Raw genomic sequence first — 21,479 nt, forward strand, 5'->3', positions numbered from 1 at the left:
GCTGAGAGTCTGCAAAATAACTTTCAGGTGGGAGGGAGACAGAAGAAATCTGGGTGTCCCAAGAATACAGACCCAAAAAACTGATGTAGACTTTGGTCAGCTTTGGTGTTAAAATCCATGGCCAGCCACTTCTTTAGGTCTCAGTATTGTTTCTAGGGCTAAGAAGTGCCCACGTATCAATGCGTGCAGATGTGAGAATAAACTAACCTTCGTATCTGAGTGGAAGGTCAACTTGGGTGTGAAAAAGCAATTTGGAAAAATAAAATAATTTTCTGTATGGTGGTATGGTGGGGGAAGACAGTATATTGAGAGGAAGAGGGACTATCAGGAATATGAACTATTGAGTGCTAGGCACTTTGCATAAATTATCTTTAATATTTACAGCAACTCTGAAATGTAAGGTTTTTTTAGGTACCATATCCCATTTTAAGTACTTTATATGTATGCATATATTTAATATATATTTATCTAATCTGTCTAATGCACACGTGTGTGTGTGTGTGTGTGTGTGTGTGTGTGTAATAATCCTTTCCCCCATTGGGTGAAAGAAAGAGTAGAGACCTAGGACCCAGAGGCATGATATCTCAGTCAGTAATCTTTGCCTGAAAGCAAAAGAAACCACCTCTGGTCAATGCACACATAAAAGGACTTTGTTAGAAGGACACGGGCTTATCCTAGACTCTAAGGGCAAGCTGTGGAGTCAGGCCTTGGAAAGCCAAGGGTGGCATCAACACCAGCTTCTTCAGGGACCACAGCTGGCACCATTCAGCTCTAACTCTTGTTGGTCCTTGAGTAACTCCTCTGTGGATCCAGTTTGGAAGGACAGTGAGAATCTGGTTGGCTTAGCTTGGGGTATGTGCCCTTCCCTTGCTTAGGGGGAAGTGGTACACACCAAGTTTGCAGGCAGTAGAGGAGTAGTGGGTAGTTTTTTTAGAGTAAAACTGAGGGGCTGGTGTACAAAACAATGGATGTGCACTCTAGCTGGGTTCTAGTTCCAGTTTTGACACTAATTACTTGTGTGGACTTAAGTAGTTTAACTTCTCTAAGTCTCGGTTTATTCTTTTGTTAAATGGGGACAATACCGACTGCCTTGGGATTTTGCAAAATGAAGAATTAAAGGCCTATCATCCTTATCTGAAACCTTAGCGGCAGATGTGTTTGGTATTAAGAATTTTTCAGCTTTTGTAAAGGTAATGAGATACACAATATATTATGTATTATGAAATACCCCATTGGGATCTGATTTAGCACCTCATAATCAAACAATAATATTCCTGTATCCAATGTATGAGTATGTACCCAAAGTGGGATAAATAAAAACTAAAAATAATCTTAAGTGAATTTTTGCTGTCAGGTATTGCTGCCAAATGAATTTGCAGGAAATATACAGAAAGAAACAAACAAGCCCAAAACTTGATTTACAGAGCCATTTAGATTTTGGAATTGTGATAAAGGATTATGGATATGTATGGTTTTTATCAGCTCAGGTTGATTCTCTTCCCAAACATTGGCTCTCTATCTTTGCTCGCTGGTCTCTGACTATCACTTTCCATGGATTTGGATTGGTGAGGAAGAGACCAGCATGGCTTCCTTCACTCTTTGGGAACCCAGAGAGTAGTCGGTTGAAGCACTGGAAAAGCCAGAGTTCCAATTAGAGGATCTCTCCCCTCAGAATTTAGTTCTCATTTCTGGGTCAGCACCTGATAGTCATGACCCCAGAGGAGACCAATGAATCATCCAGTCATGGGGTTTGGAGATGATTCAGCAAGTTGGAAGTGGTGTCAGGAGTGCTTTTGGCTGAAGTTCTCTAAGGTACTGATTACACATCCAATTATGCAACTGGCCCCGAGGCCTGTGTTGTGGTATGACCTGATTCTCACCCAAACTAAGCATGTGAGACAGGGCCCTCACCTGGTACAGCATGATCTCCTGGTAGATCTCAGGCCTTTAGAGCCCAGGGAAACTGTTCCTGCCAAGATGGTTCTTTCCTCTCTTGAGAGGATGGGAGATGGACAGAGAGCCACCTCTGTCCATATTTATCCTCTCAACATTTTCCTCTTCCTCTGAACCAAGGTCAGGGATGATTTGGGGGACCTAAAAAGGATTCCCATCTCATATCCTCTTGACGTGTTGTTAGGCTTCATGGCATGGGGGAAGAGGAGGAATTCTCTGAACTGAACCAATTCCCAACGTCCAACATTCAATAATTAGAGACTCATTTTTGTGGAATGATACTTTGTCCCGTTGCTTGCAGGCAGTGTAGTGTACCAAGACCAACATAAGCTTGAGTTTAAACCCCATTTCTGCCGCTGACCATGAATTTGGCCAAGTCATTTTACCTTTCTGAGCTTTGTATTTATCAATCAAGTGTGGGAGGGAGAGTGGAGAGGGGTCTCCACTAGCTTTAATATTCCACAATTACTTTTTTTTGAGACAGAGTTTCACTCTGTTGCCCTGGCTAGAATGAGTGCTGTGGCATCAGCCTAGCTCACAGCAACCTCAAACTCCTGGGCTCAAGCGATCCTACTGCCTCAGCCCCCCAAGTCGCTGGGACCACAGGCATGCGCCACCATGCCCGGCTAATTTTTTTCTGTATATTTTTAGTTATCCAGATCATTTCTTTCTATTTTTAGTAGAGACGGGGTATTCAGGCTGGTGCTCAGGTGCTCAGGCTGGTCTCAAACTCCTGAGCTCAAACAATCTGCCCGCCTCAGCCTCCCAGAGTGCTAGGATTACAGGCGTGAGCCACCGTGCCCGGCCCACAATTGCTTTTGAGAATGCTATCCTTTCCTTTTACTCTCCATTCACCCAACAAATATTTATTGAATACTTAACCATGTGCACTGCTTTAGGCATTGAAGATACACAGTCCCTGCTATTAGCTTATATTCCAGTGTGATATGACAGAAAACAAATCTTAAGAGGACATGGGAGGTGGTGGTAGGTGCTACAAGGTGCTGTCATGACTGCACTGGATGGCGGTCAGGGAAGGATCCTTGGAGAGAGGTGACATTTGAGAAGACTATATATTTGTTGAATGTATGGATGAACAAGAAGGAATCAGTCATGGGAATATCTGGAAGAAGAACATTCTAGGCAAAGGAAACAGCAAATGGAAAGATCCTGAGGTGGGAATGACCTTGGCGTATTTGCACACCAGTGTGGTGAAGCACTGGGAGCAGACAGAGTGCTTGGAGAGAAAGTCAGAGGTGACCAGGGCCCTGTAGATCAGGTTAAAGAGTTGGGTTTTATTTTGAGCATGAATGGAAACCGATGGCAGAGTACATAATCTGATTTACACTTTAAAAATATCATTCTGTGATGTGATACCACTTTCCATCCACCATAATAGCTAAAATGAAAAAGACAGACAATGCCAAGTGTTGTTGAGGATGTGGCACAACTGGAATGCTCACATATTGCTGGTGGGAGTAGAGGTTGATGTGACAAGTTTGGAAAACTGGCTGTGTTTGTAAAGCTGAATATATGTATGACCTATGACTCAGCAATTTCATTCCTGGTTAAATACTCAACAAATAAATGTATATATGTTCACCAAAAGATATGCACAAGAATGTTCATTATAACCCCAAATGGGAAACTACACAAATGCTCATTAAGAGTCAAACAGACACATGAACTGTGGCATAATCATATAGTTCAATACTATATGTAACAAGAACCAACAAATCATAAGTACACATAACAACATGGGTGAATTTTATTTAATACAAACTTAATGTTGAACAAAAGAATCCAATTCGAAGAGTTCGAACTATTCATTTCCATTTATATGAAGTTCAAAAACAGGCACAACTAATCTAAGTTGTTGGAAGTCAAGCTAGTGGTTACCTTTGCAGAGTCTAGTGGCTGGGAGCGGGTGAAGGGGCCATCTGGGATTCTTTAATGTCCTGTGTCTTGATCTGGGTGCGTTCAGGGGCTTTCACTAATCAACCCTCTATTCCTGTTTCCCCAGGCCAAATGGGCCTGGAGCCTGGAAAGAAGGAGTGAAGAATGTGGAGGAATACTTATCGCTGGCCACTGTAGACAGCTGACTGCTTTCACATGTACAATCACAGTTTTCTCAAGAGTTTTGGGCAGGCGAGATCCATCCATTTTATAGGCAAGGGCATCATAGCTTAGTGACCTGCCCGAGGTCCCATGCTTTGTCCAGGGAGAGCTGGACCACAAACCAGGCTCTTGGGCTATCTTCACAAGGCCTGCTGGTGTTTCCCTGTCTTTACATTGCCTCTCTGGGCCAGACCAACTGGTATCCAGGCCTCCGTCTAGCTCCATAACTCAGAAATACCATATTTTCATTTGAGAATTTGAGTCTTTAAACTAATCCAAGAAACTCCAGTGTTTTGTCCATTGTCTTGGTTTATATAGCTTTATCTCAAATTACTTTTTTCTAAGCAATGTTTTTGATTGAGGAGATAAAAATATTTGTAAGTTAAAAAAAAGCACACAGGTTTGGAGGCTCATTAAACTGTGGGGAAGAAATGGTGGTTTTCATTGTCAGATTTTCTCAGCTCCACTGCATGGGCATATGGAATTGTGTGACACATTTTTTGCTCTAACCACAAAATTTCATGAATTTTCAGCCACTGAATAATGAAATAAATCATCATGCAGACAAAAAGAAGGGGGCAATTTTGAGGGCAAAAATATTTCCTTGAAAACTTATTGAGGAACTAAGGCCTTGGCCACATTCACAGGGACTGAGCCCTTTTGGGGTAAGTGTCCTGTGCCTTAGCCTTGGGAAAGCCGGTCACCGTGTCCCCATAGGATGAGGAGCTGGTGGCCAAACACCCAAGATCTATTTAGTCTTGTTTCTATGTATCTATATTCATAGTGAATAGCTAGGCATTGTTTGTTAATAGACAAACAACAGAGTTCTCTTTTTGGCATGGGGAAGAGAATAGGGAGCGTGGGGACAACAAGAAAAATCTCATTCCCACTGAGTGCCTACTGGGTGGGCCCTCTGCCCTTATTTTATTTATCATCTGATGAAATGGTGGCTTTTTCTTTTTCTGGGCATAAAGGAACTCACAGATCTGGAAGTGGAGTCAGAATTCTTTAAGGTGGGAAACCACTGAAAGGATTTAAACAAGGCTGAGTTCTGGCCAGATTTATCTTTTAGAAAGATAAGTGGGTTTATTCCTTTCTGACCCTTGTTAGGATTGCTCCTTCAGTCCATACCCCTGGTAGCAGGGGGACAGTGATTAGACGAGGAGGGGATGGAGCAATGGAGGGTAGTGGGGGGCTTTGTATAGTCGGGGTTGAGAGGTCATCACATCTCCATCCAACGCATCCACGAAGCACTGCCACCTCTCCCTCCCCTCCTTTCTGCTGTCATTGTCATATATGTTACATCTATAGGTGTTATTACTCCTGCCATTTGTAGTTATTATTGTTGCTTTAAACATTTATATGATTGTCATAAGTACTTCTTCCTCTTCAACCTTGAGAAGAAGAATGTTACAATTCCTAAAATGTAATTTGGGCAACCATGTCCTTGTGGGGTTGAATGACTTGCCTAGAATCTTCTTTCAGGTTGGAAGACCTGGAGAGCAACTGTCCAGTATTGTGTGGATTCACCATGACCTCCAGTGCTGTGCACTCATGCACGCATGCACTCACCACGTATGTGCTGATTGCCTGCCCTGTGTCAGGACTGGGGAAATTGATGTGAACAATGAGCAAGGCAGACATGTTCTTGGTCTGCATGGATCTTCCAATCTGGTGGGGATGTTGGCTAAATAAACTCAGGAAAGTAAATAAACAATAAATAAGTATGGTAAAAGTTATAAAGGGAAGAACAAAGGATGCGAGAGCATGATGCAGGGATGGGGTAGGGACTGCTTTAGATAGGGTGGGCAAGGCAGGGTGCTGAGAAGGTGCCGGAAGGTTCTCACGGTGACTGAGTGAGGTAAGGCAGGACAGCCTTTAGCATGGTGCCTGATGCAGCGTGAATGGGCAATGCATGTCAGTCATCATCACTCATTCATTCCTTCATTCAGCAAATATTTTCTGAGGGCTAATTGTTGCACTCATGTGTGTAAACATTAGTTATCTCAGTCCCAGACCAGAATGATCTGGCCTCCCTCAAACCCATTAGCATTCTTAGTTCTGCCCTTCAGATAAATAAGCGAAATAAATCGATATCCAAAGTGGGAATTAATTCTGTTTTCTTCTCCAACACCCATGGAAGATAAATGTCCCAGCGGCCCTGCTAATGAATTCATCTGCTTCTCTCCTCGGTCTGATCTTTGACATAGATGTCACTGTGTTGCTTCTCTTACAGCCCCTTTCAGAAGGTTTTGATTTGCATTTGCCCCGACATGTCCCTCTGGTCTCTGAATGTGGGCAGGGCTGACGGGGCTTTTGGGGAAACCGCACAGATACCTTCTGATTTTGAGCAGGACAGACCTCTTACAAACACCTCAGGTCCTTGAGTCCCTATCTGTGTCCTCAAAACACCATTTTCTGGCCCACTGATCGTTATGGGAGCATTACTGGGGAATTCTGCATGGTGGGCCCTGGCATTCTAATTAAATCAAACAAGTGAAATGAACAGGAAAAGAGACTCATAGATATCTTTAGGAAAAACAAAACCCAAATTCCCCACATGAAGAGAATAACGTGGTATTTGAACAGGAGCCTAGAATTCCTATAAGATTGCATGAGAGCTGACATTTCAGAAACCACCTCCCCGCCCCCCTCCCCCAGCACCCTCTGCGATGGATGCTGCTTTAACATGTGGCCTCTCACAACGTCACCCAAAGGCTTTTCTGGGCAAGACCAAGAACAGGACAGTGCAAGTGACATTGTGCTAGCCGATCAGTCCTCTTAGATAATTGCTTATGCCCAGCCGTGGGCTTCTCCTCATGGGCCCTAATTCCTTCTTGATTGGGATTTGGTGAATGTTACTCACCTTAGACTTTTGGGAAGCTGCTCAGAATCTATGTCTTGTATACATTGGCCCCAGTCTTTGGGGTCCATTAAAACATTGCTAGTCCTTGTGAAATGGTTTAGTTTAGTTCAATATGAATTTACTTCGCATCGTCTCAGTGCCAGGCCCCATGCTAGGAGTGGGGGATGCAGAGATGAAAGACATGGTCCCCACCTACAAGATGCCCCTGATGAAATGGGAAAAGGGGGTGAGTCTGTGTCATGGTAGCCCAGGCTGGGGCAGAACGTCCGTAGTGGGTTGAATTCTCCCAAATTCATGTCTACTTGGAGCCTCAAAATGGGACCTTACTTGGAAATAGTCTTTGCAGATGTGCTTAAGGTAAGGATGAGACCATACTGGATTAGGGTGGGCCCCAAATCCAATAAGGATGTCCTCATAAGGAAAATGACACATGAAGAGAAGAAGGCTGTGTGAGGACCGAGGCAGAGACTGATGTGATGCAGGTGCCAGCCAAGGAATGCCCAGGGTTGCTAGGAACCACCAGAAGCCAGGAAGAGGCAAGGAAGGATTCTTCCCTGGAGACTTCAGAGGCAGCATGGCCATGCCAACACCTTGATTTGGGACTTCTAGCCTACAGTGGGAAGGGTGCCAGGATCAGGGAGGGAAGCTGGGTGGGAAGGTTGGAGAAGTATCCACAGAGGAGATGAGGATTGAATAAGAGTTTACTAGGCTGGGCAGGGAAAGGCATGATAGCAGAGGGACCAGCATGTGCAAAGGCACAGAGGCATGATGTACATGGCAGGCTGGGGCAGGGAGAAGGATAAAGTGTTCGAGTAACACCAGTCACAGTTCTTGTCCTCTGGGACATTACAGACTTTTGTTATAGGTGGTGAAGTTAAATTCAGCCTATGTTGGGACTTCGTGTTGTACACCAGAGATAGCAGACACTGAAGAGGATGAGGCAGGAGGGGACCACCCAGATGGAGAGTGGATGTTCCTGACCCGGAGGGTTCAACATCGGAGCCACCACTGCTTATGGGCAGAGATTCAGGAAGGGTCTGAACAGGGAGGGTCCAGGCTTCCAGTGACTCAGTCCTGCTGGGGCTGTGTCACTGTGCCAGGGCACTGTCCGATGCAGTATCTGGCTAGCCATGACCTGGCCAGTGAATGGTCTAATTGTGGCCTCAGGACAGCCAGGCCTTCTTTCAAGATGCCCCCGGAAGTCGGGGCTGGGGTGGGTGTGCAGTGCTGAGACCTCCTGCCCACTCTCCCTGCTGGCTCCTTCTCCTGCTCGATTTGACTCTGGGACAGGGTGTTTGATCTTTTTGTTAGTGTTTTTTTGCTTAGCTCTCGCTCCACTTCTGTTTTTTCCACCTTCCCTTGTCGCCTGTTGAGATGATTAGTCAGGCCATTTGACATTTTTTACTTAAAATGTTTCAGTTTAACTGCTGCCAGCTAAATACATTTTGACCTCAGCTATGGACTGTGATTGTCTACTCAGCCAGGGAGGCCAAGGAAGCGTTGTGCCAAAACCATCTCACTCTTTCTTTTGGGGTTGAGATTGTCCTCAGCAGATTGGAAAGGATCCCTCATAATCTAGGATTGTTTTGCAAAAGCCCATTCGGATACTGGGTTTGGCGCAGGTGTGCGGATTCGTCTGCCACCCAGGCATCTTTGACACGTGGAGCTGGCCTGCGATGTGTTTGGCCCTGGTGCCATCTTTCTTTATAAATCCTGGGAGGCAATTTACATAGTTCCTCTGTTGCCCAGGGAGACTTGGACCAGCGTTGAGCAGCCACAAATTCTGACAGCTTATTAAATATTGGACTAAGAGGAAAGGAAGAGAAAGTCAAGGCGTTAGCAAGTCTCCAACAAGGATTTTTGGAGGCCACAGAAGGTGTTTATAGATGGGAAGGCTCCACTTCTAATTCCAGGCAGATGGGGCAGGCTGGAAAAAGCCCTCCACCCTCAGGCTTACCCGGGTATTTGACCACCCAGACTTGCCAGACTCTGTTCAGGATGGGGAAGGGGGAGAAAAGAGGGAAGGACGAATGACACCTTAGCAGAGGAGTGGGGGCGCTTGAGCTAGTGCCTACACTCATTTACCTCTGAGTTGGAGATGGAGCTCCCAGAGACGATGCACATTCACCCTCCTCATTCATTTACTCTTCCTTAATTCATTCAACGTGTGTTTATTGAGCATCTGTAACCTATGTGGCAGACACTGAGGCCAGCCCTGGGAATGCAGAGGAGCACAGGACAGATATAGGCATCTAGAGGGGAAGACAGTGATCAGATAATTATAAATAGAATGAGGGTCTCAAAGGGGAAGAGTAGGGGTTAAGGGGGCGTTCAATAGGACAGCTGACCCAAGCTGGGGCAGGGGGTGCTCAGAAGGCCTCCTTGATGCAGCAACTTTTAATCTGCTGTGCAAGGTGCACGTTGAAGTCGCGTCACGGGAAGTGGTAGGACAGGTGTGTACCAGGTCGCGGCAACTGCACATGCGAAGGCCCTGAGACAAGAGAGAGGAGGGTGTGAAATGACAAAGCGTGGCTGAAAACAATGGGGCCAGAGAGATAGGCAGGTAGGTGCTGGATCGTAGAAGACTCTAGAAGACACCTAAAGGATGGGGGGTTTTGTGCAAAGGTCTCTGGGAAGCCACGGATCATCTTGATCAGGTCTGTGTTTTAAAAAGATTACTGTGATTGCTGTTCAAGGAGGGATCACGGGGCAGGAGTGGAAGCCGGGAGCCCCCAGGGAGCCTGGCCAGGGCGTGAGGATGGCTCGTGCTTGCGGAAGTGGCAGTGGAGACAGAGGGGCTGGAGGTGTCTGTGATTGGTTACAGGCTGTGGCAGACAGGATCTGTGGGTGGAGTGGGTGAAGGGTGGTCAGGGAAGGCTCCTTTGAGTGGAGCCCTGCGGGGGAGTAGGGAGCGAAACACGTGGGCGTGACATGCGGGACAAGTGTTTTCAGGTGGAGGGCGCAGCAAGCGTGAAAGCAGAAAGTGGGCCTGTTGGACCGTGGGAGCCTGAAGGGCAGCACAGCCAATGCTGAGCGAGGGGGACGTGGTGGGAAAGTGACAATAGAGATGACAGCTGAGAGGCCACAGGGAGGCAGGGGGATCTTGCAGGTCCCGAGACTCAGCTGAGAAAGCTGGCAAGGCTTCGGAGGGTTTTAAACAGGGAAATGACCTATTTTGACTTACGTTTTCAAAAGATCACACAGGCTGCTGTGTTGAGAGGAGATTCAGGAGGCCAAGGTAGAAGCAGAGAGACCAGTGATGGCGCCATTGTAACATCGGATGAGAAAAGGTGGCGGCTGGATGTGAGTCAGTGCGGGGATGGTGGGGCGTGGTTGGGCTCTGGATATATCTGGAGCAGACAGAGTACGGGAGAGGAGAGGGGTCAGGAGTAGCCCGTGGCTTTGGGCTGAGACACTGAAGGAAAGGTGTTGTCCTCTCCCGGGTGGGGGAGGCTTGGGAGGAGTAGGTTTGGTGAGGTGAGAGTGGTCTGGAACTCACTGAGTTTGAGGTATCTATTTAACATCACAGTGGAGGGGTAGAGTAAGCACTGGGGTCTGGAATTAGAGAAAACTGAGCCCTGGAGTGTACCCGCGTTTATTCGTCAGGAAAACGAGGAGACAAGAATGAAGCCTGGGGGAGTCAGAGGGGAAGCAGGAGCAGGTGGCGTCCCAGAGCTGGGTGAGGAAGGGGTTTGAAGAAGGAGGATGGGCCAGCAGTGTCCTCTGCTGCTGACCACGCAAGTAGGACAGGGAAGAGAAATGGGCTGCCAGTTTGGGCGCTGCAGGAGTCATTGGTTGTCTTCCCGAGTGCAGCTTCAGGGAGAGCAGAACTGAGAGCCTGAGCAGAGGGGTTCAAAGAGAGGAGGTTGCAGTACAATGCCAGCCCGTAGCTCAGGGGACAGTGTGCAGGCTGAGGCAGGACTGACAATCCAGGCGGGAACTCTGGACCACTGCCAGGTGGTCTGGGCAGCAGGGCAGAGCTTCAGACTCCAGCAGGAGAAGCCAAAGTGCAAGGCATACAAATGAGGAGGAAAGGAAAAGTCCAGAACCTGGACCCAGAGAGCCCGTGGGGAGGAAGGCTACCACTTGGGAGGGGGCACTCTGGTGCCAGGCTCTGGGCAGCAAGTCTTATTCCAGATGCTTCCATCGGTGGGGAGAGAACTTTGCCAGCACGGGGTTGGGACAGGGCTGGCCAGGACAGGATGGGAAGGAAACCAGCCATGAAGCTCTTTGGTGCCTGCAGCTGAGCAGGGCAGTGGTTCTTGACCATGACTGCACATGTCAGCCATCTGGGAAGCTTTCCAAACATACAGAGTCCTGGGCCCCACCTCTGAGAATCCCTGTTCGTCCATCTCGAGTGGGGCTCAGCCCCGATTTCAAACGTCTTCCTGGGTGATTGCCATGTGCAGGCGGCACTGAGAACCGCTGCTCTGCGCGTCAGCTCATTCCTGAGCTGGGGGCTGAGCCAGCGTGGGGGCACTTGCAGACGAAGGGTGCGACAGAGGTCGTCAGCCCTGGCATCTGAGGGCAGCGATTGCCGTAAGCGCTGAAGGAATTTGTTGGCTTTCCCCAGAAAAGCAATTCTCATAACATGTACCAAAATGAAAATCTCAATTAATTCTGCAGTTTTATAGCTCCTCAGAGGATGGAGAAAAACATCATTTGGCACCAGAAACAAACTTTATTCTGATGGTGCAGGACAATTTTACAAACGCTAGATACAGAATTGCACATACTTCTCTGGAATTTCAATGTACTACGTCCACAGAACACAGAGAAACACGGTATGGCCAATTTCTCACGCTGCCACCTGGACCAAGTGTTTCCAGGAACCCTCTTGGATCTCTTGGTCCTCCAATTCTAGATTTCAGTGTTGCCCTGGGTACATATGGTTTTTTTCAGCCCAGAATTTCTTCCTTTGGGGACCTGCTTCTACCTGGTTACATGGGCTGTCAGTCACAATGGTTAACCCCACCTCTGCCCGTGGGGACGTGATCCAGGACTAGCCAGTTACAGCAGCACAGTCCCTGGCAACAGTGACCAGCTCGAGAGGTAGGCATGGAGTTCCAAAAGGGTCTTCAGCATCGTTTTTAGGTTTAATATATAGATAAAGGTAAAGTGCTCTCCTGAAGATGCGAAGCTAGGGGATGTGAGTCCGAGTTTATCAGTTGTCATTGTCCTCACCCTGTGTGGATAAAGAAGCTTGTTTGTAGAATGAAGCTTAATAGAAATGAGGTAAAAAGGGAGGAAAGTGGGTTGAGAGAGAGAGAGAGAGAAGAGAGATGGGCATAGGGGAGAGACAGGATAAAGACAGAGATGGGAGGGGGAGAGAGAGAGAGTGGAGAGAATTAGTTCCAGGCCTCCAGGCTCTGGTACTTCAGTCCTGTGAGCCCTCCCTGTTCTTAATCCTTTTAGGGCTGAGCTCTTTGGAGTTGGGTTTCCATCCCTTATAGCAGAAGGCATCTTGGATAAGACGGGTTTCTCGACAACCTCATGGGAGGGTGGACATGTGGGGTATACACTGGAGAGTGAGGCAGGCGTGATCGAAGAGTTTGTGAGGCAGCTGTCCCTGGGATGTCCAGGTGTCTGTCTCAGGGTCATAGCAATCGAAGGAGGCTGAGTCTTCAATGTTGCAGTCTGTGGTCAGCCGCCGCCCGCCTGTCACATACAGCTTGTTCCCCATCACCGTGGCCCCGTGGTGCATTGTCCGGTCCTTCATGTCCGCACATTTGACAAATTTGTTGGACTGAGGGTCATAGGCAAGAATCCTCCTTGTGTAACCTGAGAACCAAAAGACACGTGGGCAACCTCTCGTCTGGGACGGGAGGTCAGCAGTCCTGGGCTGCCTCTGATCCCCACCGCTGCCTGACACGGAGGACAGGGCTCTGAGCTAGTGTGGGATGTTGTGGCAACCCACCAAGGCCCGGCATGTGGCAGAGCTGGGGGTAGCACCCAGATCTATCTGGCTCTGGCCCGGCATCCTTCACCCTGAGTCAAGGCAACACATAAGCTGTTCTTAGATTGGGAGCAGCCTCCCAGTTCTAGTAACTTTCTCAATCTCATTGGCATTTTCATCTCTCATATACCCATCCAAGAGCTGTAACAGTCCCAAGAAGGACCCTTTGGAAACTCAAAAGTGGGTCCCCACAACAGCCCTATCTGGTAGGTACTTTTAGGATCCCCATTTTACTGATGGGCAAACTGAGGCACAGAAAGATATATAACTTGCTAAAGAGCATATATATAGCCAGTTAGTGGCAGAGCCAGGATTTCAACCCAGGTCCAGCTAACCCCAAAACTAGTCCGCTTAACCATGACACTATACTGAGATTACAGAGAAATAACTATTAGTAGCTAATATTATTAACAATAGGAAGCATTTTTTATTTACCGTATGTCTGGGATAGTGTTAAGTACTTTAGATACATGAGTACGTTTTATTAACACAACAACTCTGTGAAATATGTATTATTTCATCCATTATTTACAGATAAAAACAGGGAGAAATTCTGGATGAGGAAAGAGTCTTGTCAGATTGTCCACGCTCCCCTGGTTGGATGGATGTGCTGTTAAAAGGACTGTCTTATAGAATAACATCTGTCTGTTAGTGCCTGTTCTTTCCATGGGAGATGTCAAGTTTGTGTCCAGCCCCGCGACCCTCTGTTCAAACTCACCTCCCACAATGACAATCCGCTCCCCGAGCACCACTGCAGGGGCGCACACATTCTTGATCACTCTAGTCTCCATTTTGAACCACGTGTTTCTGGAAATGTGATAAACCTGAGGGACAAACAGAATCATGTCACTGCATCTTAAATATTTTTTTAAAAGACAGAAGTATTAATTAAGAGGGTGAACTAGAAGTGAGTTTTTTCTTTCTACTTTTCTTCGGTTTAAAAAATATACCTACAGTTCTGTTAATAAACAAAATATTATTAAATAACAGATAAAAGAATATTATTAGAAATTGGTCTTTATGTGGCCCCATGAGATCAGTGGCTGGATTTCTATACAGTGGACCAAGAGTTCTGCATCACAGTATATGTTTCACTTACCTTGCTCGGAACATTTTTTTTTCTTTTAATGAGAAATGGAGCAATTAGGGCGTTCAGAAAACCAACAATTTTTCAATCATTTTTATTTCTACCTTATGTTTAAATTCCTATATGTTCTGCCATATCCAAGAGGGTCGTAGAGCCAAGAATAAATTTGAGGCTAAGTGAAGAAGGCTTTTGAACAGTTCATGCCCGAAAGTCATTAGAGCCTTAGGAAAAATGAAGCACGAGGAAGGGAAGAAAGACCAGAGAGGAGAGGCAGGCTCCTCCGGCATGTTCTGAAACAGTACGTCAAGTCATCATTCCCAAAACCTGTTTTTCTGCTAATGTCCTCGGTTTCAAATCCAAATATCAAATGTAAATTAGTTCATTATGAGCAAAATTTAGTACAAGAGATATAGGTTGGATTTTATATTAATATATGAAAAGAAGGAACACAAACATTTATTTACAGAGGAAATGGTGCAGTATTCTTTGCTGGAAATTCTTTCATATAAAATATACTTGTCAACATTATTATCAGATTTTATCTTCATAACCATCGTATGGGGTAGGTACTATTATGTCCTCCCGTTTCCAGATTAGACCGTTGACCAGAGAGGTTAAGTGACATGCCCAAGGTCATACAGCTACAGCGAGTGGGAGAGCTGGTCTGGTTTGAGCCCAGAGTTCATGCTCTTGACCACCATGTCCGTAGCTCTGCCTGGGGCCAGGAAAATGTGGCCTTTGCTGACGGAGGATTTTGAGACTGGGGACCTCTTGAGGTCTCTGTCAGTCCTTCAAGTTAGTGAAGCCTGGAGGGGGCCAAGTGCTAGAGACAGCGGTAGTCACGATGGCTGTGAAACCTCATCATTTCATTTGAAAATACGAAGGCAACAAACTCTCTGGAAAGTGGGATCCTTGGAAGAAAAGCAAACACTGGTTGCATTTTAGTTGAGTGAGTAATTGCCTCCTGACCTTCTGTTCTCTATCAGCTTTGGGTATGGTTTCAAAAATAGATTAAACATTTGCTTATAATCCTCATAATTCCCCAGAGAGTCTGGGGCAAGGATAACAAAGGATGATCTTTGACCAGTGGAGAAAGTGATGCTTTGTTATGGTAAAGAACTTGCTCAATGCCATCCAGAAACAGATAGAAAGGAGGTCAGGTGGAAAGGTACATGCACACATACAATTTGCATAGTGAGCCTATTGTAGTGTGGTTCTTAAAAGAATGCATGCATGCACACGAACCATCTTGTGATAAAAACTCCCAGCCTATGCCTGAAAATCCAACCTGCTCTGTCAAGTGACTCCAAGCATTCCTTTTAAACTATATTTGAATGAGTAAAATTCCCATTTCCAAGCTAGTGCTAAGTACATAAGAAAAGCATCCAAATGAATACTTTGACCCTTTTCTCTCTTCCCACTGCTGCAGTGTAAAAGGCTCACTCATAAGCTTAATATTTTTTGGCTTTGCAATGATTTTGTTTGACGTACTATGTGTCTCTTGATATGCCAGCTTAAAGCTTTTTTGAGCTTTGCATTTTGCTCTTAGGAAGTTGCTGGGAATTTTGCAAAGTGAAATCCAGCATAGTTGTTGACTCTATTTTGAAAAATAGCCAAAAGAGAGGGAGGAGATCTAGCTTTACATAGAAGCACTTTGCTATATCTGTGTTGTGTGGTCAGACATTCAGCAGAATGTCTCTCCCAGTTCAAGTAAAGGAGCACAGTTTGGAAGAGTAATTCTGGAAAGACAAAGAATCTGCCTAGATGATCAAGGAAGAGCCGAAAATACGGGCTGGAGAAGTGAAGTCAAGAAAAAGTCCCCACTGGCACCAACCAAGTGCAAGCCATCTGTATCCCTTGCCTGGAACTCTAGAAGAGTTTCCCAATTCTCCTCCTTTTGTCCTTTCTGGCCCCTCCAATCCCTTTTCTACAAGGTGTCCAGAGGGAACTTCTAAAAATGCAAATTTGATCACCTCACCCACCCTATCTGAAACCCTTTAATGACATCCAGGTACTCTCAGGAGAATCCCAATTCCTTGATAAGGCCCAGAGCCTTGCCAGACCAGCCTCATCTCCACAAATACCCATCCCTCAAGAATGTTCCAGAATTTTTGTAGGAGGGGCTCTGGGTAGAGGAGGTTGCTTGGGTGGCTTGGGAAGGGGCTGATGGAGATCATGTGAGGACTAATACCGCACCCAGTTACCTCTTGGCACACTGCCTTTCTCCTTGCTTTGGGCTGCAACTAGTTTTCATTCTTTCAGTTCCTCAAGGCAGGGGGCTGGGTTCTTCTGTGCTTCAGGGCCTTTGGACAAGCTGTTCTCTTACCCAGGAACACACCCCCTCATTCAATAGACAACTGACTCCTGCTTCAAGTGGCGGAGAAGCTCCCTCATCTCTGCCCACGTCAGAGCTTCAGTTCCATGCTCTCTTAGCATCCACCCCACCTTCTTCCTTCTCTTTTATCTTCACCCTCACCTGCCATCTCTCCTCTCCTGCCTGTCTGCTCAAATCAGCTTCAGCCAACCTCACAGGACTCTCTCCAGTGTTCCCTGAATCTAATGCTCTCTCTGAATCCTTCCAGACTGGGTTAGAGCACCCCCTGTGCTCTTAGAGCACCCCTCTATGCAGCATCTGAATTGCACTGGTCGTGTCAGCTCCTTGAGCATTATGTGTAATGGCTGTTCCCTCTCATGTCCCCAGGGCCTTCACAGGGGTTGGTGCTCAACATAACTCGTGCAAATAGACAAAGCACATCTCATGGGGTCTTCTTGATTATCTATAATGATAAGCTCATTGCTCAAGTTTTTCAAATCATTAGATGAACTGCAGAGATTACTAGAAACTTGCATAGAGTTGGAAAACACGTAATATTCTGAAATATGGCCTTTATTAATCATCCTTCTCAGACAGCTTGTTAGTGAAGTTGATATCTACCTATCATTTAAGCTCAACCTGGCTGCACCTTAGAATCTCCCGGAGACTTTTGTAAACCATGAATTTTAGGATCCCACACAAAGAGATTTTGATTGAGCGGATCTGAGGTCACATTCCGGGGGATTTGGAACAGAGGTGTGGTCCAAGGTTTGGGTATCTTCTTTTGCTGATTTAGGTTAGAAGCATCTGCCAAATTCCTATAGGACTTCACTATCTGACATTCAATGTGTTCTAGCTTGAATTTTTAGATATATTTTTTCTCCTGAAATTAAGAAAAGTTCTTTGTGGATAGGGATTGTATTTAATATACCTTTGTATGTATTAGTCTTGCACTAAAAGAATTCATGAATTGAAAAATCTTGCTGAAAATGATTCTTCTTTCCTCCTTCTCTTCCTCTTTCCCTCCCTTCCTCCTTTCCTTGCAAATGATAAGCATGTATGTGTGTGCATTCATGCATTCATGCATGTATGCATGTTTGTATGCATGTATGTGTGTGCATATATGTATAGGCGTATGGATATATGTGAGTGTATGGATATGTGTAAATACATGTGTATGTGTGTTGGGGTGTATGTGTGTGCATGTTTATGCATGCATGTGTATGTATGTGTGTGTACGCACACACACTCATGTACTTACATGATGGGAAGAACCAGCCATTTACCTGGATAAGGCGCACAGGGTTCTGCATGATGTCCTCTCCCCCAAAGAGGTAGAGTCTTTGGTCTTTCACAGCAACGGCAGGATGGAGAACCCCCACTGGCATGCTGGCCATATTCTCCCAGACGTTGAAGATGCTGTCATACCTCTCCATGGAGCCCATGAGCTCCTGCCCTTCCCCAATGCCCCCGATGGAGAAGATGAAGTTCTTATGGGCGGTGCTTCTGTGAGAGTAGCGGGCTGCCAGCATGGGCTCCCCCAGCCTCCACTGATTGAGTTTCAGAGAGAAGATGTAGACGTTGTGGCTGACCTGACTCCTCCCTGAGCTGACAGCCATGCCCCCGAGCACGTAGACGCTGCGGTGCAAGGTGACGGCCGAGGCCTTGTACAGCCGGGTGGGGAGTTTGGCGAGGTTCTGCCATTGGCCAGTCTGTCTACTGTACAGCAGGACATCCCTGGTGGTCTGCTGGCTGTCCTTCCGTCCCCCCAAGAGGATGAGGAAATCTTGGTAAGAGTTTCTTGGAGGAACATGCGACAGGGGTTTGCAGTCTGGGACGCTGGTGCCATACAAAGAGAACAGCTGCCTCTTCGCCATCTCCAAGATGGTCTGGCATGCAGGCGAGGATTGCAGGAGGGCGTCGTTGGCGATGAAGTGGTGGAAGAAGGCTGGGTGGATGTACTGGAGCCTGACCTGCTCGAACAGTTCCTGAACATGTCGTTTCCGGGCCTGGAGGTCGTGCTTGATCCAAGCCATGAGGGCCTCAAACACCTTTTCCTCCTCCCCACAGAGCCCGTCATCTCCGAGGTAGTCTCTCAACTCCAAGGCGCAGAGCTCCTTCAGGTCAGCAGATGCGGCCACCTCTGGGAAGTATGTCAGGGCTACCTCCCTGGCTTTCTTCTTGAGGGTCTCGCAGCTTAGGATTTCAGCGAGCCTGAGCATGCCCAGGCAGTTGCTGGGGGCCAGCTGGCTCTGCAGGAATGAGGAGCAGGCCTCAAACAGCTTGGGGTACTGCAGCATGGAAGCGGCCTCCATCAAGGGAAGGACGTTGTCGGCGGCGATGCACACCTCCCCCGTGTACACATAGGACACAATCCGGTCCAGGGTTGGGGAGTCGATGCCTTTCAGCTGGACTTTGGCCTCTCTGTTCTCCCGGAAGCTGCTGCAGAACATGGCCCGGAAGTAGGGGCTGCTGGAGGCCAGCACATTGCGGTGGCAGGGGACCTCCTGGGTGCCGGTGCAGATGCTCACGTCAGTTAGGATCCTGCTTTGTCTTAAGCCATTGAGCTGCAGCAGCAAGTCGGAGGAGAAGTCATGGTCTTTGAAGAGCAGCCCGTCTGGCGACTCCTCGCCCATCCTACAGAGAGGGGAGGAAGCCCTGAGAGGGAGCACAAGTCAAACCTTTCTTAGTGGCATGTGCTGGAGGGTTCAAGCTGTGGGGGCTCCGAGACTCGGCGCATCTATATCGCTTCACCAAGACGTTTGTGGGTGTCACCAGGAATATAGCATAGGGAAGAGCAGACCCCAGACCTCAGAGCTAACGTGTCTCTTTTTGGTTATGATTGTTCTCAAGGGTCACAGGCAAATAGCATCTTCAGCTAATCAGAGAAAAAAACAACCACAAAACCAGGGTTGTCGGAAGTCACTTGACTGCCAGGGGCTGAAATGTTAGCCTGTAGCAAGACAACGGTCCACACATTTGACCAGCAGACATGCATAAGACTTTTTCCAGATTCTTGGCGTATCTGTTATTTAGTAAACTCATCTAAACTTCTTTTTCTGGCTGTTAGTCATTCCCATTCCCAAGGATGACATCCTGGGGGTGTGGCCCTCTGGTAACCAGACAGAAATGAGGGATGAAAATGGGCCTTTGCAATATACATATATTTTTAAAAACATGACTTCACAGAGCCTTTTTGGCTTTGTTTTAAAGGTGGAATAAATAGAAAGCAGAGACCAAACAATACCCTGGTTTATTGGATGACAGCTGGCAGACAGTCTACCGGCAGAAGAATTAAGCATTAGAGGTATTTACCTTGTTTTGCAGCAGTGACATCCACCGATGCCTAGTCCAACTTGTCCCCCAAGAGAGTTTCCACCTCTAGCTCCGAGCAAAACCATAAACCCTCAGGCCTTTCCTTTAGTTGGCAAATGATTTGTCCTAGGAGAGTTCTGGATTTGTTTATGCTGAAGGCACTTTCACAGTTTTCTAGAGCTTTGTGCAAGGACTGCTGGGCAGGGAGACAGTGTATACATTCCAGGGCTAAGAATAGTTGCATATGTACTTTCCACTGTTACGACATGTGACTTTCCAGTTGCCTTTTGCAGCAACCCGAGGGCCTGCAGGGCCCGCGCATGCTCACATGCTTTGTTTCCTTGGCAAGTGTTTACATCGGCAAAAATAGATGGGGAGGAACAGCTTCTCTTAGAGAAGACTTTGCTGCCCACTTGGAACCATCTGAGTCCCTTGTCCTAAAAGTACCTGGGAATTCTAGATGTCTGTAAACAGGTTACTGTGACCTATGGAGAGTCACTAAAGATGGCTCTGGGCCATGTTGAAGGTGGCAGGTGGTCACAGGGGGAAGCCAGAAGCTGGGCTTGTGGGTGCTGTTCAGTGGATTTCTATTTCCCACCATCTGCCTGGCAGAATCAGTGGAGAGGGCTGTGACTTCCTCCTCCAGGCTTTAAGGTGATGGAATCGTGACATAAGTTGTTTTTTGTTGAGCACCCTGGAGTTTCCAGACTCGTGAAAGACCAAACCTTTGTCGGGCCTCCTTACCCCGGGAGCTTCCGTTTGAAAGTGGCAAGGCTGTGCTCCCCCTGTTGCGTCTGTCTCTGCCAGACACGTGCCGATTGCTCTTCAGCTAGTTCTTTTTTATAGCTCAGGCTTCCTTTTCTGTTTTACTTTTCCATTTTCTCTTGTCTGGCAGGCTTGAGCTAGAGGCAGGAGGCAAGGCATGTTGCTCCAGGGACAGAGAGAAGGGGCAGGGGGAGGAGGAGGAGGAGGAGGAAGAAGAGGGAGGAGGGGGAGGAGGAGGGAGGAGGGAGAAGAGGCAACCGCCACTGATAAGAATCAGAGCCACATGGAGGCTTTAGAACCACCGGGGAGAGTGAAAGGGGTCTGTCCTGCCCCTGCCTTGAGGGAGGTCCGCGATTTACTAGCCATGAGGTGGGGAAGCCTGACTTTCTTTCCTTCTCAAGTCTTGCTCAAGCTGTTGCAACAGCCTCCCATGCTGCTTTTGTTCTTTGTGACTAGTGCTTCTCCCTCCAACACAGCCAGCCTGTCCTCACCGAGGAGGCGCCTGGGAAGGCGAGTCAGAATCTGCCGCTTTCCTGCATCATGCTCTTGGTTCCCCGTGTCTACAGGACTCTTCAGCTAGAACTGGATTGGTCTCCTGCCTGCTTCCAGAACCACATTTTCTCCCACTTATATTTTACAGTCTTGCCCCATCAGACAACTTACAGATCCTTGTATGCGTCTGGTCCCTGTTGGGTAGGCTGGGCTGGCCTTGCAGGTACCACCAGGCAGGGTGGAAGGAGTTGCAGATCGTAGAGTGGATCTCACCCAAAAGAGTCCGGAAGGTCAAGATCAGGAAAGTGTATCCAAAACAGGTTACTGGGGCCAGGGGCCTGGAGGCCAGAATTAGGAGCAGAAGGCCTGAGCCAAGGGGGTCAGGGACCCACGGAGCCACGAGCAAGGAGCAAGACAGAGGAGCTGTTCCTACAGATGTCAGAGCCAGTGACCATTCCTGGGCTTCTGAGCCATGCTGGTGACATAACAGGCGAGTGGCCAACTTCCTCAAGGAGGCTGGGGGCCTCTATTTTGTATTCTGTGCTGTCACATGTGCTCTTCCCTGTGCCATGTCCGTCATTTTCACTGCTCCTCTTCATCCTCTAAAAACTTA

General features: G+C 47.3%; 1 protein-coding gene across 1 annotated transcript; it reads right to left on the reverse strand.

Annotated features, from left to right (window-relative positions):
* Positions 1 to 12,367: 12,367 nt before the first annotated feature.
* KLHL38 (kelch-like family member 38) lies at positions 12,368 to 18,947 on the reverse strand. Its single transcript, XM_012660822.1, has 3 exons — positions 17,581 to 18,947; positions 13,612 to 13,717; positions 12,368 to 12,718 (listed from the first exon to the last, which is right to left on the reverse strand). The coding sequence occupies exons 1-3, from the start codon at positions 18,928 to 18,930 to the stop codon at positions 12,429 to 12,431; spliced, it is 1,746 nt and encodes a 581-aa protein (XP_012516276.1). The 5' UTR covers positions 18,931 to 18,947; the 3' UTR covers positions 12,368 to 12,428.
* Positions 18,948 to 21,479: the final 2,532 nt, after the last annotated feature.

This window comes from Propithecus coquereli, unplaced genomic scaffold (genome assembly GCF_000956105.1).
Source record: "Propithecus coquereli isolate 6110/MARCELLA unplaced genomic scaffold, Pcoq_1.0 Scaffold68, whole genome shotgun sequence".
Lineage (NCBI taxonomy): Eukaryota > Metazoa > Chordata > Mammalia > Primates > Indriidae > Propithecus > Propithecus coquereli.